Source organism: Cinclus cinclus, chromosome 28 (assembly GCF_963662255.1).
Source record: "Cinclus cinclus chromosome 28, bCinCin1.1, whole genome shotgun sequence".
Classification (NCBI taxonomy): Eukaryota; Metazoa; Chordata; class Aves; order Passeriformes; family Cinclidae; genus Cinclus; species Cinclus cinclus.
In genome coordinates, this window is record NC_085073.1 from 3,944,376 (window position 1) to 3,972,245 (window position 27,870).

The window sequence follows — 27,870 nt, forward strand, 5'->3', positions numbered from 1 at the left end:
TTTTGTGAGTCTATAACACGGAGCGGTCTCGCTCGTCCCGCTATTGCGGCGCCTCCACTCCGCTCCCGACGGGTCGTCTCCGTGTGCAATGGACGGGTGAGTCCCGCCCGGCGCCGTGCTGGGGCCGCGAGCGGCGCTGCTAGGCCCTTCCCGTGGTGCGGGGACGCCTGTGTCGAGGACCCGCGCCGGAGGATGGGTCATACCCGTGGGGGGCCCACGGGCGCGGCCGGGGCGGGCGGGGGGGGGGTCTCGTGTGGGGGCCGCCGCCCCCCCCCCCCTCCTTCCACGTAACCCTCTCCACAGGTGGCCGGGGAAGCGGAGACGGGCCCGGTGCATCGCCTCGTGCGAACCGGCCCCCCGTGCGCTCCCACCACACCGCGGGTCCCGGCCGCGGAGACCTCGGGGGTCCCAACCGTGGGGAGCCGCGGGGCTTCCGGCCCGGGGGGGAGGGGGTGGAGAAGATCCCGAGGACCCGTCGGGGCCAGGCGGGGGGGGGGGGGGGGGGGTGGGCGGCGGTCTGGGAGCGCCGCGGGGGCGGGTGGGGGGCTCGGGCGCGGCCCCGCGGGGGTGGAGCGGGTGGGGCGGGCGCACCTGGCGGGGCGGCGGGCGGTGATTCACGGCCGCGCTCCCTCCCATTGTCTGGCGCTTCCGCGAGTGGGGGCGGGGTGGGGTGTGTGTGTGTGTGGGGGGGGGCTCTCGCTGGGTTCCTTTTGTGACCGGTTTTCGCTCGCCCAAGTTTCGCAGGCGGGAGGAGAGGGCGGGTAGGGCTCCATCGCCGCCTCACCTGAACGCTGCAGGTACAGCCGCGGGCACGGCCCCGCTCCCGTTGTCCCGCGCAACTCCGGGAAAGGAAACTTCCTTCCACGCTCTGCGACTCGGGGAGTTTCCAGAGCGCAGCTTTTATCTTGAGCAGCGTCGATTCCTCTTTAACCACCGCCCGGCCGGGCCTCTCTGCGGCAGAATTCGTTCTAAAGCCGATGTTTTTATCAGGGGATCTCTCTCGAAAACGAGCTCTCCGTGCTTCTTTTCTCCTGGCTGGCGTGTTTTTTTTTTTTTTTTTTTTTTTTTTTTTTTTTTTTTTTTAGTGGTGTGGTTTTTTTGTTTCTTCTAGCGCGCAGTAGTTAAAATATTTCTTAAGGGCCTCCGAGTAAGCAGTTTGTTTTCTCAAAGCCATAAGTACGGGAAGCCCAAATTAGTGCCTTTTCGCTTTCTGCCTCAGAACACTGGTCTGGGCGTAGTCACATGGCTGGGCTTTTTAACACGCTGAAAAGGTGGCGTCTTAGTGTTGTTTTCGTTTCAAAACTCATAAAAATTCTGTATCTTACAATTTTTGCAGTCCAGGATCGATGTGCTGCTTTTAACCGGGTACCCATCATGTTGAATGATATTATTTAAAAAAAAAAAAAAAAAGGAAACAAATCCACCAAATTCTCAGCACGTGAAATCACACATTCTAGTGGCAAAAATCGGTTTGTTATCAGCTGTAGTTCCAGGGAAGGCGGTTGTTCTGTGCATGTTAAAGTAGTTGCTATTTGAATGTAGAAGTTGTAGTGTAACACATGAGACTCAGTTACCCCTCATCTTTTGGTGATCCCGATGCAGGATCTGTTTCCCCCGTGAAAGTATCTCCTGCTCAGACTTCAAAAGCTGCTTCAGAAAATGGTTTTAGGTTCTTGCTGAGTTGGCAGTGAGTGGCCCCTGGCTCAAGGCTGCTCCCATCTCCTTCTCCCTAAAATGATCCTGAGCTGTGCCTGAATGATCCCCTTTGAATAAGTTGCTTTGTTAAAACATGTGAGGAGTCCGTATGGACAATCCTGCTTTGGAAAATGACCTGGAGGTTTTACTGGTGCTGCTAAATTTTCCTTTTATTGCATAGGAATTATCCCATTTTTCTACAGGAGAAATAATTTTTAAGAACGGCTTTATTGCCTCTTCTTTTGAAAACTGGGAAAAGTTTTAATCCCCTCCTGAAGGCTGACATGCAGGACAGGAGAAGGAAGTTTGGGATAATTTACTGAGGGGAGGTATGTGAATTGGAAATACGTTGCACGTTTCTTGAATAAAAATTCTGAAATACTGTTGAAGCTTGTTTCCTGTGAAATGTGTTATCAAGTGGGCCATAACAATATCCCAGGAATCGATAGTTCTTGGCAAATAAAACGACTCTTCCTGTTGGAGATTTCTAAATGCCATCCCCCGCTAAGGCACTTTATGTAAAACATTTCCTGTGTGAGAGGCCCACAGGAGGAACAGGAAGTGGGAGAAACTGCTCTGGGGTAAGTTGGAGAGTTTGGGAAATGTGGGGCATTCCCTGTTCTTATTGTGCTTTGTTGGCAGTAAGTTTTTTTTAAGGTTTTGGAAATGCCTGGATTAGTGTTTATGTGTTAGCTGTGGAATGTGAGTTGTGTGGTTCCTTGAACTATGAGGATGCTGGTTCCTTGAACTGCTCCATGCAGATGGGTTTCATTAGTGTATTAGTGCTGACCCTCGAGTGCCTGGTTGGTGACCAGCTCAGGGCCCGTGGAGTGGTGTCAGACACGGCCTTCTCCCAGCACTTCCCTGGAAAATATGGAGGTATCGCGTGGCTTCCCGCAGTAGCCGTTGGACCGGGCTGTGGCTCCAGCTGCAGAGTGCTGGATTATGATGACAAGGCAGGTTGGGAGGAAGAGGAAGTGTGAGGAGCTGAGCTGGCTCATGCTGGGGCTGCGGTTCGTTTGTGGGGCTGGGGACAATTGCGCAGCCTAACGACACCAGACAGGACTTTGGTGCAAGTTATGAATTGTTGTAGGAGGGGAGGCAAGCAAGAACTAATAAATGCTAGTTTTTTCACATTAAATCACCATATAGAGTTGTTCTTGTGTACTTCAGGTTTCTTATTGCTGGTTCAAGAAGGACTGTCCTACATGCTGTGTGTCCCCCTGCTCTGTGGAGCTGCTGCACGTCAGTCAGCTGGCCAGTGCTGCATCCTGTGCTCTGGAATTACAGGCAGCTCTTTGGGAGGAGTTGAACCAGGCGGGGCTGTGTCCATGGCAGTCCAAAGGGGTCGTTTCTGCTTTCTGTTTTGTATTGCTCTTTTCAAGGAGTTGGAATTTATTACAAAAAAATACAATCACTAGTACAAGGGTACAAGTGAATTCTTAGGCTGTCTGGAGCACTCCCATGAAACAGTAACATGGAGGTGCTCTAAGGATCGGGAAGATCACCTGGGTCCAACATGCCAGGCTGTTCTGACTGCATTGGTGCACATTGCTGTAAGGAGGTGTGTGTTGTGGTGTTTGGAATTCAGTGCTGACTGGATCTGGTGTGGTTCACTTAAAGTACAACTGGTGCTATTTTTCATCTTAGTTAATTAGAAAGTCTTAATTTTAGGAGGTTTAAGTGTCTATGGTAGAGTTTAATAACTGCTTTTTTGTAGAATTTATAGAGGAATCCTATGTAGGGTGTACTCCATGCTGGGATTGCCTGGACCTCTGGATGCTCTGCTGGTCTGGCCCTGCTCTGCCAGTACTGGCATGGTGTGAGGGCTGCTGTGAGCCCAGCTCCTGCTTTGCTGGGACACAGCCACGCTCTGTCCCTGGGACCCCTGGAGCTCTGCAGCCATGCTAGAGCTTGACAAGGGCTCTGTGGGTGTTGGGACAGAAACCTCAGAAGGGGATGTTGGTGACGGAGCTGACTCGTGTTGCTTTTCCTCTTGGTTTGGTCAGAGTCGAGGTCACATCACTGGGCTCAGGGGGGGTTCTCCCCCACCCTGTGCCCTTGCAGGAGAAGCAGGTGCTGCCATAGGGAGTGGGAGAGCTGCAGTTTTCTGGCACTGCTGGGTCTTGGGTCTCCACCATCACCATCTAATAATTTTTCTTTGTATAAACTGTCCTTGGCTCACCTGCAAAGACAACTGTGCACTTTGACTTGCTTTTTTCTTACTACTGTAAACTATGCTGGATTTTTGTGGCAAACCTATCTAACTTTTTTAATCCTTTTCTTTCTTTTTTCTACAGCATTGTCCAAGATATAACAGTTGGTACAAAGGTAGGCACTTCTCACTTTTTCTCTCTTTTTACACTGCTCAGCATCTGACTTAGTTTTAGCCTCACCAAATGTAGATCTTCAGCTGTAAAGGGTTATTTCTGGTACCATGTAAATTGGCTTCCACCAGAAGGTAATTCAGTTTCACGTGCATTTAAAACTTACAGTATGGCTCAGCATTTAGCTCTTGTCATTTAGGCATTGATGATCAGCTTTATTGCATTTAGAAACAGCCCTTTCCCCTGGTAAAATGTCAAGCTATGCTTATTACTTGTGTGCTAGACAATGCTTCTCCATGAAGAAACTGGTCCTTTTCCTTTGGAGAGCTCCATTTCCTTTGTTTGTGTGAATTCCTGCTCAGTTATTGTAAAAAAAAAATAAATCCTTGTGCTACCAAAGGGAGGGTTTAGCATCTGATTTTATCTCCTGTGAGTACAGTAAATATGACCTTTGCCCTCAGATTTGGAAAGGGCAGCCTTAGCCCTAAACTCAAAGTGCTGACAGGAGGCTCCTTATCAGCCACGGGTGGCAACAGGCATCACGTTCATGGGATCAGCGCTGGTGCAGTGAAAACACCAAACTCGAGTGTGTGGGACAGGGTGGGCTGAAGAGTTAGGGTTTGATTTGTGTTGTAGCTACGGGGTTCAGGACTGCAGTGAACTCAACCCTGTGTGAGTGTGCTGAGTGGCACGTGGGGAGGCAGTGGGCAAGAACTGCCAGAGACCAAGAGCCACGAGTGGCGACTTGGAAGGGCCAGGGAAGTGGTGCTGTGGGATGGGACTGATGTGAAGCAGAGCTGGTGCACTGAGAGCACCAGCAGCCCTACAGAGTGGGGTAGGAGCATCACACAGAGCGTGTGGTTGGCCACCAGAGCTTTGTGTTGGAAGTACAGAATGAGCTGTGTTAAGCACAGACAGCCTGGCAGTGCTTCAGGGGTCCGAAGGGGCTCTAACAGCTGTGGAGGAAAGGTCACTCCTACTTTTCCTCCTGTGGGAATCTCAAATTTGAATTAATGATAGTGTCTGGTTCGGATAGAAATGCTGCCTGCTGCAAGAAGCTCATTTTACCATCAGATGTGAGGAGGGGAGGCTTGAGCCTGGACAATAAGGTTGGTTAATAGTTCATATCCATTACCAGAGGTGGACCAAGGCATCCCTAGAGCAGTCTGATGCAGCATCTGCTGGGAAACTGGTTAATGCAAGTTAAGGTCCCCTGTTTTTTAACAATGTGTCATTTGTAACTTTTAAAAGTGATTCTAGTAACTTTAGGGCTTCAGAAGCTTCTTGGTTAACTAGTTGTAGACCTCAGTGAAGCTTGGAGTTTTGGGGTGTGGGATTGCTGGCCTCATTGCTCCCATCTGGGGGGAATTCCAGACCCTTGTTCCAGTCAGATGAGGTCTGGGAGCAATCCCCTCTGGGTGCCTTCACCTCTGGCATGGGACAGCATGGTACCCACGGCTGTGCCAGTAGGACAGCAGGTAGGGAGTGGTGAGACTAAGTTGTGCATGGAATATGAGGTTTCTTGTCAAATCAGACAAGGCAGGTTTAAAGAAAGCTGAATCTAAATACAAAGAGTGGCAGAAGCAAGCAGGAAAGCTGAATCATCTTGCTAAAGGTAAGCTTTCAACTGATTTTTGCTGTAGCCATGTTATCTGATTGTGTTCAAGTCATTGAATATGAGGTGTAGCTCTTGTAGTAGAATTCCCTTCATTAGTGCTTGGGTGTAATGTGCCATGGGTTTCTGTAGGTAAGTTGGAGTCTGTGGCTATCTGAGAGCAAAGTGAAGCTTCTCCTGTGCTTCCATCCTCTTCCTGGGTCAACCACCTCAGACAGCTTCCCCTGTTCCTGGGATCCAGCACAGACTGAGGTGTCCATTCTGTCAGCTGTGCTCATGAGAGTTTCTTGGCTGAACTACCAAATCACACATGGAGATCTGAGCTGGAAAACTGTTCTTTGTCTGAGATGTAAATTTACTTGCTCCTGATGTGTGCGTGCACAGAAGGTAGGAATTTGTTAGGGTGTTGGAAGATGGCAGTCCCCCAAATCTCTCAGCTTTTGCCATGCTCAGTGACAAGCTATTGAGCCCTCAGTAACCTTTCCCATCATCTGATACAGTGAGTGGAATGTCCCAAAGCTGGCTCAGACAAGTAGGAAAAGTGTCTGTGACTCAAACCACTGCTGAGCAATGTGTCACAGCAAGCTCCCAGTGGTCTCTTGGTGTCTTTAAGCTCAGCACTCACAGCACAACTTGGAAGTTGAGGACTTTATGAAAGTCAGTTTTTTTCAGTTTGCTGACATTATTGCTTTAAAAGGTAGGCTGCTGGCATTTTTTTTTTCCACATCTTTAATTTCCGTATCAAGAGTAGTTATACCCACTTGTTATTTTTTTCTGAAGTTTTAGTTAAATTTAGCTTCTTTAACTTAAGAAGCCCCCAGGTGTAGTGGCTTACTCTTCTGAGTACTGTACTGCTGAATGGTTTTGCTTTTAATCAAGTGTAATTGTAGTAGCCGTTCCAGGCTCCTCAGTTTAAAATGTGTGAATTTGTTTAGGAAGCTCATTGCTGTTCTGGCGTGGAGGTTCCTGATGCACAGCCGTCTGGAATGTCCTGCAGATTCAGAAACACATGATCTAAGACTTACTTCTTCCCATAATTTCACTGCTGTCTGAAAAGGAAGATGGTATAGCCCTAAGATGGAGGGCACAGTATTTGTGCTCTGAGGTGCTCTTTGACCCTGCAGTTGCCTCTTGCAAGTAGTCTGATCAATGTCTCACTGTTGTCTCCTTGCCCTTTGTTTGATTTCCCTGCATATCACTGTTCCTTCACGCTCTGAGCAGGACTAGAGAGAGGATGAACTGTGACACGTTGCTGTTTTTTAAGTGAAATTGCATTTTGGTGATTGGAACAGTCTCAGAATAGTTTAGGTGCTGAATAATCCCATAGTTTCTTGGCTAAGTCAAGCTCTGCTTGAAAGATTTCCCTTCCAGAAACCAAAAGTGCAGTTGTGTGGCGTTGGAGAAGTTAATTTTTAAAACAGGCTTTGCTGGAGTGTGATACAGGCTGACTGCATAGAAGTGATTTGTGGTGAAGCCAGGATCTTTGCCATGGGAACAGTAATTATGGCTTCAGGCAGTGGGCCAAGAATGTTGTGAGGAAATTCCAGTCCCCTCCTATGGCTTTAGTTAGAGGCTGCAACAAGCTGGCTCTTGTGGCCTCCCCATCAGGCGTGAGCACACATGGGAACCACATGTTGGTGGCAGGGGACAGGGATGGCAGTGGGTGTTGGGCAGCATCAGGTCACCTGGGTGTGCCAAACAGCTCCATCTCACCTGAGAGTGCTTCATTCTACTTCCTGCACCTGGTTCTTCAGGTTATATATCTACTAATAAAATGGTTTTAGAAAATGCTGGATATAAACCTCAGGCCTGCTTTGACTCCAATCTGTGATGATTAAAAAAAAAAAAAGGAAGGGAATTTTTTAATACCTGTGAACTCACTCAGCTGCACATTTTTAAGTTGTAGGGATGGACTCTGGTCTCTGACATCTGCTTCAGGTACTATGTGACTGGAAAAGGCAGGTGTGATATTGCCACATTTCTTGTCCAGCAGGAAGAGGAAGTGTTGTTTAATTTCACATTTTCCATGGCTCTGGTACAGCTCTTTCAAGCTTCCTGTGAGAACACAGTATATGCTGTGCTCAGCTGAGCAGTGTTTAAACCATCCTGTTTGTGTTGCTGCCTGTGCACAGCCACAGTTCAGGTGCAGTTGTGCTGCCTGGAGAGTTGCTGCTAAACCCATGTGTTCCACTGGACCCCTGACAGGTGGGGCAGAAATGTCCTTCCATGAGTTCTGTGTTCCTGGAGTGACTCATCCAGCGCTGTTTCTCCCTGATAGGATTTCTGTTGAGCTTTGCCAAGGTCTCTCTGCTCCATGGCAATGACTTGAAAACTCAAGGTTGACGAGTAGTTAAGTTTCAGCTTGGGAGCAGTGGATCGTAAAGCCTGGGCGTGTGCTGCCCTACCGAGCCAGCATGACTGCATTGCTGCAGCACTTGGAGTTTAGGAATTTTGGGCTATTTAAACTGGCCACACCTTCTATTTGCTCAAAGGGCAGGTTTGTTTCAAAGGGTGTCTCCATAGTAGCAAAGACTGGGAAAGAAAGTTAGGAGGGGGTGATGGATGATTGGGTTGAGGATCTGGCTTTGCTGTGAGGCAGTGTGTGCTCGAGCTCTAATACAGCTCATTGCCAAAGCCACGGGGAGAGCAGGTGCAGCACTAGAGGGTCTGGTGGCTTTTAGGGACTCCAGGGCCTGTCTGCAGCCTCTAGAAACGGTGCTGGCACTTGCAGCAGTACTATGGGAGGAAACTGCCATGCTCTGACCACGTCACCCGGCTTCAAAGGGGCCGGGAGTGTGTGTGTGCCCAGTGTGCCAGTGGGGATCCCAGTGGGGAGCTTGCCATTGGCTGCTTTGTAGGGATATCAGCCTCAATCTTGTCCAGGCAAGAGGGAGGCTGTAACAGTTTTAAAAGCCTGAAGTGGCAGGTGACTGGTATTGGCTGAGCAGAGTGTGGGTTGAAAAGAAATGTCTCCTGTGCCTGCCAGATAGGCTGATGCCTCTGCCACAGAGGCACGTTCTATGTGCCCATGGAATATGTTGACTTCTGGGTTGGACTTAATTTGATTAATGGTACATGTGTTCTTGTGTTTGAATTGGTACATCAGCCATGAGCAATTTGATGAACTAAATTGATCCCAACTGCTTTGGTTCTGATCGAATGACAAACTGTGTGTCCAGTGTATGAGTGACACCAAAGTGGGAGCAGCAGTGTCATGCTGTGGAATCTGGAAGTTGCTTTGTGTTGGCTTTAACTTCCCAGCTTCCTGGAGACTGTTGGGGATGCAGGTTGTCTGTGTGTTCTTCAGAAGTGTTTCACGAAAAAAGTTGACTCATGGTTTGTTTGTGACCCAAATTGGAATGTTTTTCACACTAAGTGACTAAAGAGTGCTGGAGGCAGGAGAGGGGAATAGAGGGGAAACATAAGTGAGCTGTGCTGGACATGAGTCTTTGGTGGAAGGCAAGGAAAACTGGCATCCTTCCTAGTAGTTTAAATTTAGTTCCATTCTTGAATCTCAAATCTCTCAGCAAAAAATGTTGGAATGTAACATGAGTGTGATGATGATGTCATCAGACTGGATTTCTCTTAATAGTTTCTTCACAGAGATTTGACCTGTGAACTGAAGGATCAGAGCATTCCTGCATCCCTCTGGGGCTGACCTTGGACAGCCCCTGATGAGCCACTTGCTCCTCCTGTGCTCAGAGGCATTTTCTTGCCTCTTTGATCAGAGTAGAGGTTTTTTGTAAGCTCAGTGGTCTGAGTAATTTTTTGGAAAATATTACAGTGGTCTTTGATTGGTTCTACAATATTTTTCCAAATGTAGGGAGAGTGAAGAACAGTGATGCCCATGTGCTCTGGCATCTTGCAGGACAGATTTCCTTTGATTTCTTTTCAGAGGGGGTTTCCAGGTGCTGCTACTGTTCCCTGCTTTGCTTTTTGTAAGTGCCTGTTAGTTGATGGCCTGCTTACCTCCAAAATCCACCTTTTCCCTCTCAAAGTACTGCTGTCTCAAGTCTATCAGAGCAGTGTAAGGTGCTCCACATCCAGAGTCCTGCTGTTCTGTAGGGTTTCCTCAGTGAGCCATGGAGAGAAACAGCTTTTTGTACATCTAGAGCTTTACCACCCTGTGGCTTCTGGCCTTTTTGGTCACTGTCCCTTTCCTTCCCATGTGTTCTTTTTGCCTTTGCTTTAATTGCGCTTTCTACCTGAAAGCTGATTAATATCATGTGTTTGACTTTAAATTAATATTTTTATGGTGGTTTAGTTTGTGTTTGTTTCTAGCCTTTTGCTCAGGCAGGATGCAGTTGACTTACTGTAATCCATTTAAAGTAAGTGCTGGATCTTAAGTAGATAAAGGATTATATAGGGCAGCTGGGAATTTCTGTAGCACTTCTAGGTGTGCTGATAAAAGCTGAGACAATCTCTGGCCTCATTCCAAAGTATTGGAAGCCAGGTAAAATCCTGGCAGTGAGGCAGTATGTAGTATATGTGAATGAGCTGCTGCTTTTTAAGATGTGAAAACCTGGACAGACTAAAAATTCTTGGCTTTACTTGTTAAAATTTTTAAAGCAAAGCTTGGGGTTTGTGGCGTGGTCAAAAATATAACTGGGGGAGATACAAAATGTTAAGCTGTACCTTGCAGCAGCCTGCCTCTCCCTGAATCTGAAAAGAGAATGAGGGAATTGTTGGCAGCAGGGCTGCCTGGAGCACGGTGTGTGATTAAATTAGTGCAGCTTGGGCAAGGGGCCTTCTGTAGCCAGGAGCATCAGGCCAGAGGAGGCTGCTGGCATGGAAACCCATCCCAGCAGGGTTTCCCTGGTGCCAGTGTGCTGCTGACTGGGGATTTGGGTGGTGGAAACAGCCCTACCCTCCTCTTGGTAGGATCTGGCTGTGTAACTCCAGAAGTGGTGGTTGTTTACAGTCATTAGGAAGAGGAGATTTGTTAGTTCAAATGAGGAATTTGATGTGCTGCAAGTGCACTGTGGCTTCTCTTAATCTCGTCATAAAAATACCAGCTGTGAAAGAGTGGCTGAGCAGAAATGTCAGTGTAATTAATGCCTCTGTAAGCAGGGATGGAAGTTGGGGTTTGGAGAATTGTCTTGAAGTGCAGCTGGGGCCTTCCTGAACTCCTCAGAGTGCAACAGGGAGAGAAGCAGTGCTGTGGGAGGGTATGGGTAAGCACCGAGCATCCCCACAGCCCTTGGCTGTGTTTGTTCTGTTTTAAACCTGAATTAAATCATGTAAAACTTCAGAATCAGTAACTTTTCTGCTGTCTTTCCCAGTGTAATTCAAAATACCCAGTGGGTGCATTGTTGGTGAGAAACTTCTAAACCTGTTCAACCAACCATGCTTGCTTTGGTTCCTCTTCCTCTACTGAATTGGATACTTGGTATTGAAACATTTTAATTTATACCATGGTTTTAAAGAAACTCTTTAGTGTTTCTAACATGTACAGAAAGAAAAGACAGAAAAGAGACTGGTGATCCCTGCAGTGCAAGGGCAGAGAGCCGTTGGAGGCTGCAGAGTGCTCATTATTGTGGGCATGTTCATAGACAACTGGGTTTCAGTTTGCTTCGAGTTTGGGTGTTCCAAAAAAGCAACTGTTTCCTGTGGTTATCTGATATCAGCTCTAACAGGAACGGAGGAAGAGCAGAAGATAAGTCACAGTTCATGCATCCCCCTTGTGCTAGGGACTGGCCTGTGCAGCATGGACGTGGCAACATGGGGTGACCACTGAGGCTCCTTGGGGTACTGAGTCTGCTCGTCTCACTTCAGCAGCCACTCCTGCACTGGGTGATGTGGGGAATGACTCTAGTGTGACTGCACAATGTTACATGTACTGTCTGTAAACTTGTGTAGAGAAAAGACTTTGGAATAACTGCCCTTTTCCAGCCATAGCAGTCTTCCCTCCTCGTTTGTATGTACTTCCAGCTGGGAAGCTTACAAATTGACTGCTGCTGCTTTTGATGTTGAACAATCATCCCCGCTCTGCCTCCTGGCTTTGGTCACAGTGGGCAGCACGGGGCTGTCTCCAAGATAAGAGGGGAGTGGATTGGAAATTGCTCTCCTTTAAAGAAACATGGACATGTGGTGCCTGGCTGCAGAGACATCCTTGTCATCCCTGCCTGTGAGGAAGTTCTCAAATATGCAAGAAAGTGTTTATTTTAAACAAACCATTAGAAAAGCTAAATTCTTTCCATAATGGTATAAATGCTTGTTTTTCCAGTTTATAGTTTCCTAGTGTTGCCTTCATGAGAGCCAAATATGTGGCTCATTCTCCCAGCATTTCCATGATGGATTGCAGGAGCTGCCCACTGTGTTTGCACAGACACACCAATTTGTACTGGAGGAGCTGGAGTTCAGGATGTGCAGAATTTTACAAGTTAAGTTGATGTTTTAAAACATTCAAGTCCCGTTAAGGCCTGATGCAATGGATTTCATGAAGCCAAAAACATCTGATTATGTAGGTAGGGCTGTGCTTTGGTGAGTGGTTCTTGTCAGTAGCTTCCAGGTGTATCCCAGGCCACGGCACAGAAAGCCATACCTGAAATGGCAGCAGCAGTGCAGGCACAAGAGTGTTCCTACTGCAGATCGGAGGACTTTTTTTTTTTTTAACCTTGGAATTACACCTTAATTTGAGTCATCAAAGGATGGGATCACAGTCTAATAGCCTCCCAGCCCAGCTTGCCTCTTGCTGCACTCAGGAATCCAAGTGCTAATTAGAACAGCTGTTAAAAGGGCCATTCCTAATGACTGTGCCGTGTGAGGAGGAGGCCGAGGCCAGAGCCTTGGTGGGAGCTGGTCAGTGCTTGCAGGTGACCAGCAGCCACTCATGAACCACAGTTTGGAACCTGGCCTAATTCTCATCTTCGGGACATCAAAGTCCTTGAAGCCTCTTTGAAGAGCTGGCAGTGAGTAGTCAAACAAGAAATTCAAGATTTGAGGGGGAAAGAAAAAAAGCCAAACCGTGTGTGTGTCTGTAGTTGGGTGTTCTGGGGCTCTCGGTGACCTACTTTCCCAGCCTGTCTGCTGGGGGAGTGCACAGAGCTTTTGTTGTTGCATGGCTCCTGTTTCTGCAGGTGCTACCAGATACAGGGTGTGTGGAAGATAAGGGTTTCTGGTGCCATGGTGTGGAGCAGGGTACGTTTCCATTGAGGTGGGTGGGAGCTGCCAAGGCAGGGATGAACTCTGGTTTGTTGTTTTTTTTTTTATTGATGAAAGCCTTTTAGTGTGGTGCCTCTGCGGAAGAGTAGTGTAAAAAATGAGAAAGTGCTCTTGTGTGTTTGATCTGTAGTATTGTGGTTTTTTCACAGTTTACAATGGAATTTGAAGTTTTCCTTGTAATTTACTTGAAATTAAGACATGCTGATTGTAAGATGTGTGTGCAAGTATAGATTGTGCTAAGGAGTCATTCATAGGCATGTTTGCTTTTGTCTTAGTATTTTGTACCTACTACTTGGGTTAGACCAATCCTGGTCAGTTGAGGTGATGTGGGTGACTTTGCAGGGAATGCTATATCAGAAAATACCTTCTACCAGATCAGGATGCTTCAAGCCCTGTTCAGCCTGGGCATGAGCACTTCCAGGAATGGGGCATAAAATGCACAACTTTGATTCATAACTGCTAAGTCATTCCCAAACAGTTTTGGCAGCTTCAGAATGAAAATTCTGTGGGATGGTAATAGTCAGAAACCTGTTTTGCCACGTATGACAGGAGAAGGTGCCTGTTGGTGCACAGTGCTGCATGTAGTGGCTTCACACAACTCAGCAGCACTCCAGCCCTGAGATCCCAAATGCTGAGCTGAAAAGAGATACTGGATAGTGCTGGATACTGGATAGTTACCAAACTGGATCTGACTGATATTTAATTCATGGAGGTGAGCTTTACTGCCCACTGTCAGTATGTTTTCATTTACACTTGTATTCAACTCCTCTCCAGCTTTCTCAGTTGTTCTGCTTTAGGAATGCCTGGATAGAATTGAGTAAAATGCTGTCCATTTATCTGTCATCTCTTCTCTTCCAGCGGGCAGCTGAGGAGCTTTTCTCTCCTTGTGTTACTACTAACGGACCCTTTATCATGAGCAGCAACTCTCCTTCTGCAGGTAATATTGCATGGAAACTAGCACAGCAATTTATAAGTACTGCAAGGATGCCTGGGTTTTCCTTCTTAGTCTTAGACACTTCGTTTTTAGTACTTACTAGGCCTTTTGTGGGATGATGCTGAATAATAATAATAATAAATGTCTGCCAACAACAGTAGGCCAGGTAGAATGGAATAAAGCACCAGTCTGGGGCTAGTGGCTCTGACCTCCACTAAAAATATGGATGGGTAGGTGTGTGCTTAACACAGACTAGGAAGTGACCACTGGAGAATCTATTCCATTGCAGTGGTATTTGGCTGTGTCACTTCCATTGTGTAATTTGGGGGGAAAAAAAGAGTAAAACCATGTGTCTTCAGACTCAAGTTAAGTTAGACTATGGAATTTCTCTGTAATAGTGCAGTAACTATCTGGAGAACAGATTCTGTGTCAGCAGTGGGAAATGTGTGTTTCTTCTTCCAGACCCTTCTCATCAGCAGTAACTCTTGCTTCTTACAGCTAATGGAAACGACAGCAAGAAGTTCAAAGGTGATAACAGAAGTGCTGGCATCCCATCCCGAGTAATCCACGTCCGCAAACTCCCCAGTGACGTCACGGAGGCAGAAGTCATTTCTTTGGGCTTACCCTTTGGCAAGGTCACCAATCTTCTGATGTTGAAAGGAAAAAACCAGGTATTGTCTTCATTACAGAAAGCATGGGTTGTGTCAAAGGCTCGATAAGTTTGTCATCAGGAAACCAGCTCCAAGTTGTTTAAACAACTGCCGTGTGTTACAGGTCAATAACTTCTGCATACTCTTATTTTACTTTTCTGTGATTATCCCATGAGCTGTAGAAAATACCATTTTCAGGCTGCAGAAGGAGCTCAGTCCGTAATTGCAGGTTGTCACTTATAATTAGCGTTAGGCCTGGTTTGGAAATTGCAGGCCAGGGATTATTTGAACAGCAGTGCCATGAGTTGGCCTTTTTCATTCAGGCTTGCTTGACAGCTGAGTTACCAGTGTGTACTGTGGCATATTGAGGACACATTTACAGGTCTACTAAATGAGCTGGGTATGGCTGAAATACTCTTGGGTAATGCGGGAGGTGTGCACTAATTTGGTAACTAAAATTGTCTTGCAAATTAAGGAGTAAAAAAGCAAGCCAACTTTAATCATTGCTTAAAATAATGTCTTTAATCTTAATTATGAAAAGGTGGCTCTGATATATTGCATGGTGTGATTATATGCAAGTGCTTACATCAGTGACTTGCTACAATCCCTTGCATTTCTCTTCTGAGGGAGACACCCCTAAGAGACTGGAGCGCTGAGGGGGCTTCTTGTCCTTGAGAGAAGTGAAGAGACTGTGGATTGTTGCTCTATTTTTGTATTCTTGCAGACACTTTAAGTACACACACCATGGAGATCTTAGAGTGAGACTAAAGCATTGCATTAAATCAGTCTGGAGAGGGAAGATCCTGATTGTTTTTTTTCTACTTATAGTTGAATTTTAAACATTTCTGTGTACAAAACCACATTTATAAATGCAATTGTGAAAAGGCAATCCCGTTAGGGCTCAGCCGGAGGTTCGGGGTGAGCTGGTGCTGTCCTGGTGTGACGTGTCAGTGTTGGGTTTCACTTCCCAGGCTTTCATAGAGATGAACACTGAGGAGACAGCCAACACCATGGTGAACTACTACTCCACAGTCACTCCGGTGCTCCGGAGCCAGCCCATCTACATCCAGTTCTCCAACCACAAGGAGCTGAAGACAGACAGCTCTCCAAACCAAGCAGTCAGTTTGTTCTCTGCATTATCATCCCTGGGAGGGGGGCACACAGCCAGATCTCTGCTGCTGGCTTGAGATCCATGGACTTGTGTAACATCTGGTGCTTTAGGATAATTGTTTCTAATGCTTAAAAGATTTCTATCAAGTGCAGCCCTGATGTGGCAGAACTCAGCTGTGGTAGAGCACGGCCTGGTGCTGATAGGTGCAGCTTTGAGGCAGCAGCACCTGAATGCAGCAGGTCTCAAGGCTCTGAGCCTTCAAGGGTCTCTGCACCACACGCTCTGCAGAGGGGAAAACGTTCCTAGTTTCAGCTTGGCCCCTTTTGGCAACCTTTTAGGACAGGAACACTGGAAGAAGTTCAAATGTTGTGACTCTTTTGTCAGGGGTTGGCTGCCAGTACATCCCCTTTTTCTGCTCTCGCTTTTCGAGCTGACTCTGATCAGGATAGGAGCACCCAGTCCTGTGCAGATGAAATGCTGCTGTTGGATGCCTCTCACAGCTGGAACATGAGTGTTCTGTGTGTTAAGGGCCTCTGCAAAACCCCCAGGCACTTTTCACTTGTGGCTCCCTATGGCAAATATGCATCAATCTTGCAGTCTTGTCAGCTTGTCTAGGATTCTGGAGATGGATACAGATGAGCCCTGTTTTTCCCTTTTTCTGAACAATGGGATAATTTTTCTGCATTCGTTTATGCCGAGCAAGGTTTTGCCATAGCATAGGTACTGCATAGTTGATTTAGTTTGTATTTTTGCCTTGCCCTTACAGGTTGAGGTGGTCTTTATTGGCTCTGTCTCAAATGTTCCCCAGCCCTTGGAGCCACACATGGCTGTTCTGCTCACTGCTGAGTCCAGCAGGCTGTTTGCAGGGAGGGAGCTCAAGGAGAGCTGACTCTTTTGGAAGCAGAAGTGTGGGTCTAACAGCTTTTTTTTTGATCTTGCAGCGTGCCCAAGCAGCTCTGCAAGCTGTGACCCAGGTGCAGGCCGGGGCTGTGGCGCTGGCCGCCACGGCTGCAGCCGTCGATGCAGGGATGGCAATGGCTGGCCAGAGCCCTGTCCTGAGGATCATTGTGGAGAATCTCTTCTACCCTGTCACTCTAGATGTTCTGCACCAGGTAAAACACTTTGCCACAACTGTTTGACAATTGTCCTGGAGGAAGGGACAGCAGCTGCTGGTGTGTTGCAGTAGTTGTAAAGTCTGTGGTTTGTGTTTGTATAGTGTGAGTTCTGAACAGAGCTGTCAAGAGTTCTCTGGAGGAGATGCTGCTAGTTTTGGTCCCCCAGTCTTGCATGATTTTAATTTCCAGACATTTGTGTCCTGGTCCACTTTATTGGATCAATTACTTCAGGTTATCTTTTGTTTTTAGCAAAAGTAGCTGCTCCTCATCCTTGTGCTGGGGCCTGGGAAACACAGTGTCCAGGAGCTACTTAGGCAGTGGCCATTTTGGAAAGTTCCCTCTGTCTGCTGTGATTGCTCAATGTTATCTTGATGTTTAAAATGCAAGCTTGACTGCATTTAAGAATTACTGAAATTCCTGGAAGAGGTTGAGTTCATTAAAGTGTTTATGAATATTCCTGTTTAATAACCCAGAATAAGCAAACTGTGCTTAGGGAGCGGTTCAGTCACTCTGGTGTGTTCTAGGCTGATGCCATGATGCCAGTCAAGCAATGCTCACAGTGTGGTTTAAAACCTTCAGTGCTGCAATTGAAAGCTGACAGGCTGAAGGGATTACTTCTGGTTTTGCTTGTAATTAAGAGATCAGTATGAAATTATCTTACTAGAAATGTGATAACAAGATATGCAAATATTATCTTGCAGATCTTCTCCAAATTTGGTGCAGTCTTGAAAATCATCACATTCACAAAGAACCACCAGTTTCAGGCTCTGTTGCAATATGGTGACCCCATGAGTGCTCAGCATGCCAAACTGGTGAGTGCTGCATACCTGGATTACTCTCACTTGGGCATTCCCTTGTTTAATCCAAGCTCAGGGTGGGCTGACACCAGTATTACCCCAAGGACAGAGCATGAGTGGGAGGGAATTGCTCCCATATGCGACTTGGAGGCTGCCAGAGGGGCTGAATGAAGCAGAGCTGTCTCCACACGAGATACCTGTTTGCACGTGGAGCCATGGAATGGCCTAACACCTTCTCTCTCCAGAGACTAATTGGTGTGAGCTTGGTCTGAATGCATTTGGGTGAGGACTGGTTATGTTTCCTTGCAGTCTCTGGATGGACAGAACATCTACAACGCCTGCTGCACGCTGCGCATCGACTTCTCCAAGCTCACAAGTCTCAATGTGAAGTACAATAACGACAAGAGCAGAGACTATACCCGCCCAGACCTGCCCTCTGGGGACAGCCAGCCCACTCTGGACCAGACCATGGCAGCTGCTTTTGGTGAGTGCTCAGGAAGTGGGAACAGGACAAACCCAACTGCTTGTGTGCGTGTGTGCCATGGTGAACCCCCCGACCCGAACCCCCCACTACTTTTCATTCTGCACTGCAGTCTGAGAAGTGCTTGTTAGGCCTTGTCCTTGCAAGCACCATGTGGACTCAGCTATTTCTGAGGGACGTTTTTCCAAAGGTGCTTATCATGCACTGACTGTTTCTGTCTGTGTGCACACCCTTTGCATATATATAGCAAATCTGGAAGTTAGGTCAAGTTATAGTTATAATATAGGCTGAACGCTTTTAAGTGTTATTTCTCTGTTAGATTGTTAAGGTTAAGCTCTAAATTTAGATACACATCAAGTTAAAGTACTGTTAAGTTTTAAGTGTTGTTAAATTATAGGCCACGTACATTTTCATTCATGTTTGCATCCTTGTTTACTGTTTTTATGTGCACATGTACCTAGGTAGACTTGAATTAATTTATGCTTTGTTTGGTTTTGTTATTGCTTGCTATCCTGTGTTGTGCCTTAGTTATCCTTTGTAAGTAGAGTGAATCTTGCCAGTTGTGCTTTGTAGTTTAATATTAATATTTTTGCTTATAGCCTTGTTGGTGACTTTCTTGAGCAATCCCAAGCACGGTTGTTCAGGACAGTGTGTCAGGAGAAGGGGAGGAAATGTCATCCTGGTGTATTTGGTCAAAATTTTGGAATAGAGTGTAACTAAGGCCGAACATTTGGGGATCGTTGAGGATGAGATTAGTGCAAAATCCCGTGTCAGTCCCAGGGGTCGGTGCCTCTGGTGCCACCTGGTGTTTGCCCAGGAGTTGTTTTGGTGATCTCTGGAAGTCTATTATTATGTGAGAGGCATTTTTGAATTGCTGGTTGTGTTTTAGGGTTTAACTTTCAACTAAATGTTTCTGTTGAAGAAGAGATCAAGACATTTTAGCTAAGTTTAGGTTAGATATTAGAAAAAAGTTCTTCACCCAGAGGGTGGCTGGCTTGCAGCCAGGGCAGTGGTCACAACACCAAGTCTGACAGAGTTGGAGGAGCGTTTGGACAACACCCCAGGACACATGGTGTTATTGTTGGGTCTGCCCTGTGTAGAGCCAGAAGCTGGACTTGATAATCCTTGTTGGTTTCTTCCAACTCAGAATATTATGTAGTTTGATGGAGTTTAGAGTTTTCCTGCTATTGGGCATCTTTTTATAATGTGTATGTCTTTCTCAGGTGCCCCAGGAATAATCTCTCCTCCATATGCTGGAGCTGGCTTTCCTCCTACTTTCGCCATTCCTCAGGCTACAGGTACTGTATTTCATAACTTGAAATTTTATGTAGGTTTTCTCTTGCTGGAGCACCTTCACCTTTTAAAGCAAAGTAGTGATGATTTTGTTTGGGTTAGCCGTGTAAATTCTAAATGCTGGCATTTGGACATGGAATGGACTGGTGATCCAGGACATCAGCTCAGCTGGGAATGCTGTGTGCAGCTGCAGCACCTCTGGGCAATATCCTGGTGATGGGAAGAAAATACATAAAGCAGGATGGGAGAGACAGTAAAGGCAGACTTTGAAATAATATGGGGAGATAGTATGGGAGGAGATAAAAGTTCTTGCGCTTTAAATTTCCTCATGTCATTACAGAGGTTGGGACCTCTATTTCACAGCTGTAAATGTGGTTAGAAGCAAGGAATCTGTCAGTTTTTTTCTTAAATATATTGAGAAAGCTGGTGTTTAATCACACCACTGATTCCATGTGCTGGGACAGTTGCACTTTAAAGTTCACAGCTCATGCTGTAGATAACAGATCATTGCTGTTTCCAGAAGTAGCCATGGGTCTGAAAACTGGAGGTGCTGAACATGCTTGCAGGAGTGCCAGCCTAAACAAGCCTTGCTGGGGTTTTAAGTATTCCAAGCCATGTTGACTTTCTGGGAACATGATGGAACTTCCTTGCATATGACAAACGAGCCCAGAGTGGGCTGTTGAGGTATTGCTGTTTTAGTGGCATCCAGCCCTGCTGAAGAAACAAGCAGGGCTGCTTTGGGGAATAATCCATAGAACGGATCACTAGCAGTTTTTTTCTTGAGCTCTAGAGCTCTTGCCCTTGAAGGGCTGGTACAGGAGGTTCCAGCTGGTACTGGGAGCTGTCTAGGAATGCCTCTAAAAGCAGCTGCAGTGGTTCCCACTCAGGAGAGCTGGGTGATGGTGGCACAGAGTACCTGATGGTTGCATGTGTGGTGAGAGCACATTGTGCATGCCCTGGTTGGACGGACCCTCCCCACGCCCCGTGTGTGATACCTGCCCTGCACAGCAGAGCTGAGGCTTTGTGCTCATCCGCTGCTTGTGAAACATGCACGAGAGTGCTGAGGCACCTGCTCAGCACCAGGCACTGCAAGAGCAAATCCTGTTAGAAACCAGAACATTTCCTGCAGCACCAGAAGTGGAGGCTCCTGTTGCCCTTCGGATTACACGGGCACTATTGAGAATGATGACATGCATGGTTCAGATGGTGTGCTGTTCTCCCTTCTGGTGCAGCAAATACACTAGAGTACGTGCTGTTAATTCTTTACTGGTTAATATTCTTTAATTTCCAGGCCTGACAGTTCCAAGTGTTCCTGGAGCACTAGCTCCTCTGGCTATTCCAGCAGCAGCTGCGGCGGCTGCAGCAGGACGGATTGCCATTCCCGGCCTGTCTGGGACAGGGCACTCCGTGCTGCTGGTTAGCAATCTGATCCCAGAGGTTAGTGCAGTCCTAACTTTACTTTTTTTATTTTCCTCCTTCCTGTTATCTCTTTCACTTTCTGAACACAGATTGGGCTGAAATTCATTGAAAGTGAAACTCTCTGTATCCAAAGGAAGCAGCACCACTAGAGCAGCCGCTGCCGTGCTCTGACAGCCCCAGGTGCAGGGCAGAGCAGTACTCTAGTTGCTGAAGGGAAATGGGAAAAGTCCATCTCATACTGAAATTGCTCTTCCTTGGTTCAAAGCCAAGGATGCTGCCTGCCTGCTCTTGTCCCAGAGACTACAATGCCTGTCCCTTCCTCCCTCTTCTGTGTGGAGTCTCCCCACCATTCCCATGGAATAGTGTCATTTGGGTCACAGAATAGCCATATCCATTCCTTTTCCTTGGCATGTTGTAGTTTTTAATACATTAATTCAGAACTACAGAGAGGCTTCGTGCTGACCTTTGCTCTTTCTATGTAGTGTCTGGATCCCTGCTAGCTTGACCTTGTACCTGTGCAGTATCTCCTCTGCCATGTGCTTGCACATTTCCCCCTTCCAGGATTCCTGGAAGTTTTTCATTAGCTAAACCCCTTAACAGCTTACAGTTTACATTTTCAATTCTACTTAACTGAGTGAGTTGAAATGTTTGGGTTTCTCTAAAACTAAATCAAGTCATATTTGAACAAAAACTTTGTATAATGGAAGACAGCACCATAAGGGAATTGGATATGGGGGGCTTGTATTTTCCTTCAGTCAGCCCCTGGATCTGGTTGGATTGAAAGTGTAGAACCTCTGGTGTTCAGCAGAGTGATGAGGCTCTGCTGAGGAGCTGTAACTGGTGGGACTGTGCACACACGTTAATAGCACTTTGCAAAGCTGTAAAACTTACCAGCGATGGCAGAGTCACCACAAAACCTCTTTGGATCAAAGGGGAAGCTTGGATGTGATGATGATCAAATGTTTAACTCTTAATAAGATGAACCAATTGGATCACGTTTCAGACTGCTCTTACCTGTCATTGCTGTTCTCTCCAGGGCATGAAATAATAGCAGGGACTGTGGAATAGTTTTGGGATCTGCTGCTCATGCTGCCTGGAAACTGCTCTGCCATTCCAGGGACTATCGTCTCTGGCTTGTGCCACCATAAGTCATGATAATTGCTGGTATCATTAATCCTGACCAGTATGATGCTTCCAAGTGTGTGCTCCCAGGAAGCTGTTGGGTGCCTGGATGGCAGTGGCAGGACAAGGAGCTGTGCTGCACCCCTCACATTTCTCACAGCTCTGTTTAGGCAGGAGCAAGCAGTTATTTCATGCCCTGTGGTTTTTTTTTGAGGACCTCTTCACTCTCCATCCAGCTTGTCTTTGGGCTAGAGAGACTTTGGGACTTGGACTGAAGCTGTGAACTAACAGACATGAAACTTTTTCCACTGCCTGTATAATCAGTGTTGTAGAAACTTACCCATGCCACAACCAGTTAGTAAAGAGACAGTATTGCCTGGAGTGACTGTTCTGCCATGGGGTTTTCCTGAGTGGGGTTCATGGAAGCTGAAATTACTCCTTTATTTTCTTCCACAAGAGTGGGAGCAGTCCACACATCTCAGCTTGTGGTGACCCAGTACTTTGGGTTTCTGCATGGTGAGGTCAGGCCACAGAGCAGGAAGGGAACACTGTTCTACAAACAAGGTGCCAGCTCCTTTATCTGAGTGCTTCCAGCAGACCTTGGAGTGAGATTTTGTGGCATTAAAGCTGCTCATCCACGTGATGTTTGTTTAAAGCAGTGGTTGATATCCAAGGTGGACTTCCTTGTTTCTTTCCAGCCAAGAATCATGGCATGGATTGCTTCCTGCAGTTTCTGACCCCAAAGCAGCAGCTGAAGTTGTGACTTGGTCCATGAAGTCATTAATTGTGAACAGAGAAAATATTTTTAGTCACAGTTTAGGGAATGCCATTGCAGTTGAATTGGTTATTGCAGCCTGTGGAAGTCACTCTGGGGGGATACTGTCTCTTACTCCTTTGTATATCTGAAGTAAAAATGCCTTTTCTTTATCATTGTGTTCCACTAGGTAAAACCTATTAACTGTTTCTGTAAGCAAGTTATTGTATGTAGAATTCTATAAATCTGACTGATGGAACACTACATATTCCTTATGTATTTACTGACCTGTGTTTTTTGCTACTTTTTTCTTTTCTCCCCATCCCTGAATTTTTTTTCTTCCCCCGATCCGGAATTTCTTTGCCAACTGACTGCACGGTACTTCTGCTTCCTGTTGTTGCTTGAAACAAAAAAATAAAAACATTCCCCTTCCAAAAAAAAAAAAAATAAAAAAAAAAATAAAACAAACCCTGCTCTTCGGAAACCAACCTGCCCTTCAATATTAACCATCTTGAAAACTTCATCATCCATCAACCAATTTCGCCATTTCCTGCGGGGACTCTGCCCTTCCTCGTTGTGGACGATTTGTGCAACCTCGCTCTCCCCTTCGATTCCTTACCTCTTCCCTGTCCCTCCGCTGCCTTGCTCTGCTGTTCTCTAAAGAGAGTTACACCCCAATGCCTCTTTATTCTTTTCGGTATGTTATTATTCACACTTTTTATTACCTTGTTTTTCATTTATTTGAGATTACTTTTTGATACTTCAGAAATGTACAGTTTGCAGTTTGCCTTTTTTTTTGTTTTTGTTCTTTTTTTTGAATGCATAATTTTGGTTTTATATTGTTTACTTAGTTTGCTGTTTAATTTAGTTTGCCTTTGGTTTTGGTTCAGTTCTGCATGGGTTATTGCTTTGCATGTCTTTAGTAAGAGTTTTAAATTGTGAGAGCATGCGAAATTGTCCAGTCTTCTGGCAGTAAGATTTTGGCTTTTTGCTGAAACCCAATGTCTTTTCTTTAATGTATTGTTCCATTATTATTCTGCTATATAAGAATTCCCTTAATTAGAGCAGAATATGTAGCCATGGTTGGAATGAGATCAATTCTGGTTGGGAATGGTTGTTTTTGTTGTTGGATTGATTAGCTAATGTTAAGTTGAATTAGACTTTTTATTTCCCCACCTAAGACTGTTCTTGTTTCCTCCCTCTTTGAAGGAGTCTATGGTGATGTGCAGAGGGTGAAGATTTTATTTAATAAGAAAGATAATGCCCTGGTTCAGATGGCCGATGGGAATCAGGCCCAGCTTGGTAAGCTTGGCAGGGTCAAACTCTGGCTAGTTAGGAACAGAACAAGTGGTTAAAACTTCAGTATTGGCACTTTCTTCTCTTCCAACAGAAACCCAAATGTATCCATGACATGTGGGGTGTGGCTGGGGGACAGCTCTGGGGCTGGTGGGTGCTCATGGGTGCGAGAGGGAAGCAGACAAAGAACACAGTGAGGCAGAGGGACCCTGCAGGGTGTGCTGTCTGCGAGGGCAGTGAAATTCTAGCCTTGAATTCATGTCTGGACGTAACTGAAGTACCCTGCAGTCAGGTCTGTCCTCCCCTTGCAGCCATGAGCCACTTGAATGGGCAGAAGCTCCATGGGAAGCCAATCCGTATCACGCTGTCCAAGCACCAGACAGTGCAGCTGCCCCGTGAGAACCAGGAGGACCATGGCCTGACCAAGGACTATGGGACTTCTCCTCTACATCGTTTCAAGAAACCAGGCTCCAAAAATTTCCAAAACATTTTTCCCCCTTCTGCCACTCTTCATCTGTCTAATATTCCGTAAGTATCCACAGGGAGAGGTCCTGTTTGGCTGAGTATTGATGTGTGTGTAGCTTCGGTGTGAGGGCAGCTCTGTATTGCTGTCAGGGGAGCTCACCCAGCTCCCTGTTCCATTGTCTTGCCATGCCAAGAGGCTGCTGGTAGGTAACTTAGAAAAGTCTCTGATGACAATTAGTTTTTTGAGAATACCTTGGTCTGTCAGCATCTGTTTGACTGGGAAAAATTTTTGTTTCAGACCTTCAGTAACTGAAGAAGACCTTAAGTTGTTATTTTCAAGCAATGGTGGGATAGTCAAAGGATTCAAATTCTTCCAGTAAGTGTTTTGTGTTATGTCCTCTCCTTGCTCTGGGCTTTTCATATGAGAAGGGTGTAGTACTTGGTTCCAGTCAAAGGCGAGCAGAATCCTTACTAACAGTGTTTCACTCTGGAATAAAGAATTCTTGAGTTACCTTGGGTTGAACACTGAGTGAGCTGTAGGGCTGCATGTGCTTGCCACAGAGATACTCCTCTAAAGAGTGAGTGTGCTGCAGGTACCTGGGGGGTTAATTTTCTGCTGGATGGGAGAACTTGGATCAAACTGGGGAAGCTCCTGCAATGGAACTGAACATGCCTGAAACTTGTGTCTTGTCAGGAAGGACCGTAAAATGGCTCTGATCCAGATGAGCTCTGTGGAAGAAGCCATTCAGTCCCTCATTGACCTCCACAATCATGACCTGGGGGAGAACCATCACCTGCGCGTTTCCTTTTCCAAGTCCACCATTTAGAGCTTGGGAAGGCCTGAGTTAAAATGGACTTGACTTAAAACCTCTGGGGTTCAGCCTTGACCTTAAAAGGCTGGACACCAGGGTTTCAACTTCCATCATTCCAGAAAAAAAAAAAAGCCACTTTAAAAATGCAGCTGAAGTGACCTTAAAAGACCAGAGATTTTATTTTTTTAAAGAGAAATCAGTTTACCGGTTTTTAAAAAAAAAAAAGAAAATTAATTCCTCTTGCTAACCTTGCGGTGATGGGTAACAATCTTGACTGTTCCAATAAAAATCACAAGTTCAAGTTTACACTATGGAACCTGCTCTGGGAAATTCCCCTCCCCTCCTGCTCCTCCTCCCCTAAAAAGCAGATCCCAACAAGTTATATCAGGTTTCACATTGATGCCTTTTTTAATTTCCTTACCCATCCATGCCTTGAAAGACCTAAAACCACTGTGTGAATTCACTGTAGCGCCTTGGAGTCAGGATTGTGGTGACCAGGAACTCCCAACCCACCCAGCACAACACTCGGTTGCATTGATCCCACCTTACCTGTGCACCTGCTATCCTGTGCCTTAAATCTTCTACTTCTTTGGGGAAAGCATCCGAGCTGCAGGGAGGGGATGGGCAGAGCTGAGGGTGGGGAGTGGCTCTGGCTGACATCAGCCGGGGGAGCTGGCAAAGTGGATAAAAGAAATTTCTGGCTGTTCCCCGCTGCCCCGCGTGTGTCTCGATCTCCACGCGTGCCCTGTGCCACTTCCCAGTCTGCTCATGGGTCATTGCCACCTGCAAACTCAGGTGGGAGTTACCTGAGAGCCTTTGTGGCTGAACAAAGGTCTGGGTGGGGGAGCATTCCCAAGGCCAAATCACATTCCAGTGTCAGGAGCGAGCCCGCAGGCTCTGCCCTCACAGAGCATTGGTGAGGGACAAAAGAGCCGCTGTGGGACACTTGTGAAGATGAATCGGAGTTTGTTGAAATTGTGTGTGTATATACCTAAATGCATGGCTAGGATTTGGAGAATCCTTGGATACCCCACAATTAGAAAGGTGCCTGCAAGAGGTACCTTTGTGCCCCTAATTGGAGATTAACGAGGCTGCTGTAGCTCCGCCGTCGTTCTTAGAGCATGTCTTCAGCATTTGAGCTTTCGTTTGAATCCTTGTATTATACTTTGATGCCGTTGCTGTCCTCTGTGCCTAGCAATATTTCCAGTTGACCAAATATTCTAATCTCTTTATATGCAAAAGAAATAGTTTTAAGTACCTTTTATAGAATGATAAGATGGTATAAACGTAATCTAAATTTACTCCTTTGTGGTATTACCCATGTATACTGTACTTTATTTTCTTTGTTTTGTAATTGAAGCTGTAGGGCAAGAGTAGTTTCCAGGCTGAGGTCGTGGCTGAGGATGAGCAGAGCCAAGGGTGTGAGAGAATGAGCACAAACAGCTCGGAAATGGAAGGAAAAGGACCCAGGCTAAATATTTTTTTACCTTTTGAACCTATAAGCCCAGATGTTGTTCTAGGAAGGGAATTTATTAAAAGTAGAATGCAGCAGATCAGTTTTTCCCAATGATACAACCTTTTCTTTTTTTTTTTTTTTTCTGGCTTACAACTCTTTCCCGGGCCATTCTGCCTTCTATTCCGTGTGATCCGATGTTGCCTTACATTTCCCTCTAACCTGCAACCTGTTCGGATGCAAAATAACAAGAATCTTGTACTTTTTTTCAGGGTTTTTCTGCAAATTGTGGACCAAAGTTTTGTTTTTTAATTGTCTTAGCGTTGCAAGTTCTGATTTCCTTGCTTGGTGTGGGAGCTCTTGACTTGCCTAGCACTGAGTGTTTGGAAAAGTCTTAACTTTCTGTAGTTCCTCCCTGGACTCTCAAGGATATGAATTATGCTGGAGAAGCATGTGAGGTCCGAGTGAGGGTCCGGCTGGGGCTGTGGTGTGCTGGGTACCCCCAAGGAGAGCAAGACATCTGGTAACAGCATCACCCCAGCTGCTTTTGGGTACCTCTAAATCTGGTTGAGCTGTGCTGGAGCCAGGGATCTGCCCCTGCAAAGCTCCTCGAGGCCCTGCCAGCGACCTGCAGGAGGGCACAGTTGGGGGATCACTGTGGCTGTTGGCTCATCCCCCCCTTAGTGAAACACCTGCTCCTCCCACAGGGGACCCAGCCCCCCCAGCACAGCAGCACTGGGGTAACTGGTCAGTGCTCCCCAGTGCTGGGGAGGCTCCCAGGGCCAGGACACTTGGGGTGTCCTGTGCAAATCACGGATGGGTTTGGGGTAACCAGGGCCCCCCAGCACAGCGGGTGCTCCCTTCGGATCCTGTGTTTGCATGTAAAGAATGTGAGTAACTAAGGGTGTACATATTTATAATTTTTTTATACCTGTTGTAAGACATGAGGGGCAGCAAAACCCAGTTTTTTATGGTGACCAGATGTATTGTATATTTTGATAACAGCAATTCCAGGTTCAGTATTGTGGAAGGTGGGTGGGGAGGGGAAGTGTACACACCATCAGAATTCCATTGCCTCTTTCAAAGAATGTTTGTAATGCAAAAAGAAATGAAATTAAAACTATTTTATAACAACCTTTGTACCTTTCTGTAGCTCCATTATTTCCTGTTGAAATTGTAGAAGCAGTTGGTGCCCAGTCTGTACTTGTGCTTTCAATAAATTCTTCTGTATCCTTCACTCCTGATCTTCCTCCTCTTTATTGTGCCTGTTTTTGCTTCTGATTTTCCCTTCTCATGTAATTCCAGCTGCCTCATTTTATTTAACTTTGACTTTTCACACACTCTGGACTCGCAGTGCGTGTCCCTGT

General features: G+C 46.3%; 1 protein-coding gene across 3 annotated transcripts; it reads left to right on the forward strand.

Moving 5' to 3' along the window:
• PTBP1 (polypyrimidine tract binding protein 1) lies at window positions 1-27,639 on the forward strand. Of its 3 annotated transcripts, XM_062510192.1 has the most exons (15): window positions 64-96; window positions 3,996-4,026; window positions 13,660-13,738; window positions 14,234-14,406; window positions 15,357-15,503; window positions 16,438-16,608; window positions 17,313-17,423; window positions 17,718-17,892; window positions 19,113-19,187; window positions 20,474-20,619; window positions 23,141-23,174; window positions 23,687-23,779; window positions 24,085-24,301; window positions 24,537-24,614; window positions 24,933-27,639. In XM_062510192.1, exons 1-15 carry the CDS (start codon window positions 89-91, stop codon window positions 25,063-25,065), a joined length of 1,671 nt encoding a protein of 556 aa, XP_062366176.1. In that variant the 5' UTR covers window positions 64-88; the 3' UTR covers window positions 25,066-27,639. The 3 variants fall into 3 exon arrangements, with proteins under 3 accessions (XP_062366178.1, XP_062366176.1, XP_062366177.1); XM_062510194.1 differs by lacking the exon at window positions 3,996-4,026 and having other exon boundaries at window positions 1-96; XM_062510193.1 differs by lacking the exon at window positions 15,357-15,503.
• Window positions 27,640-27,870: the final 231 nt, after the last annotated feature.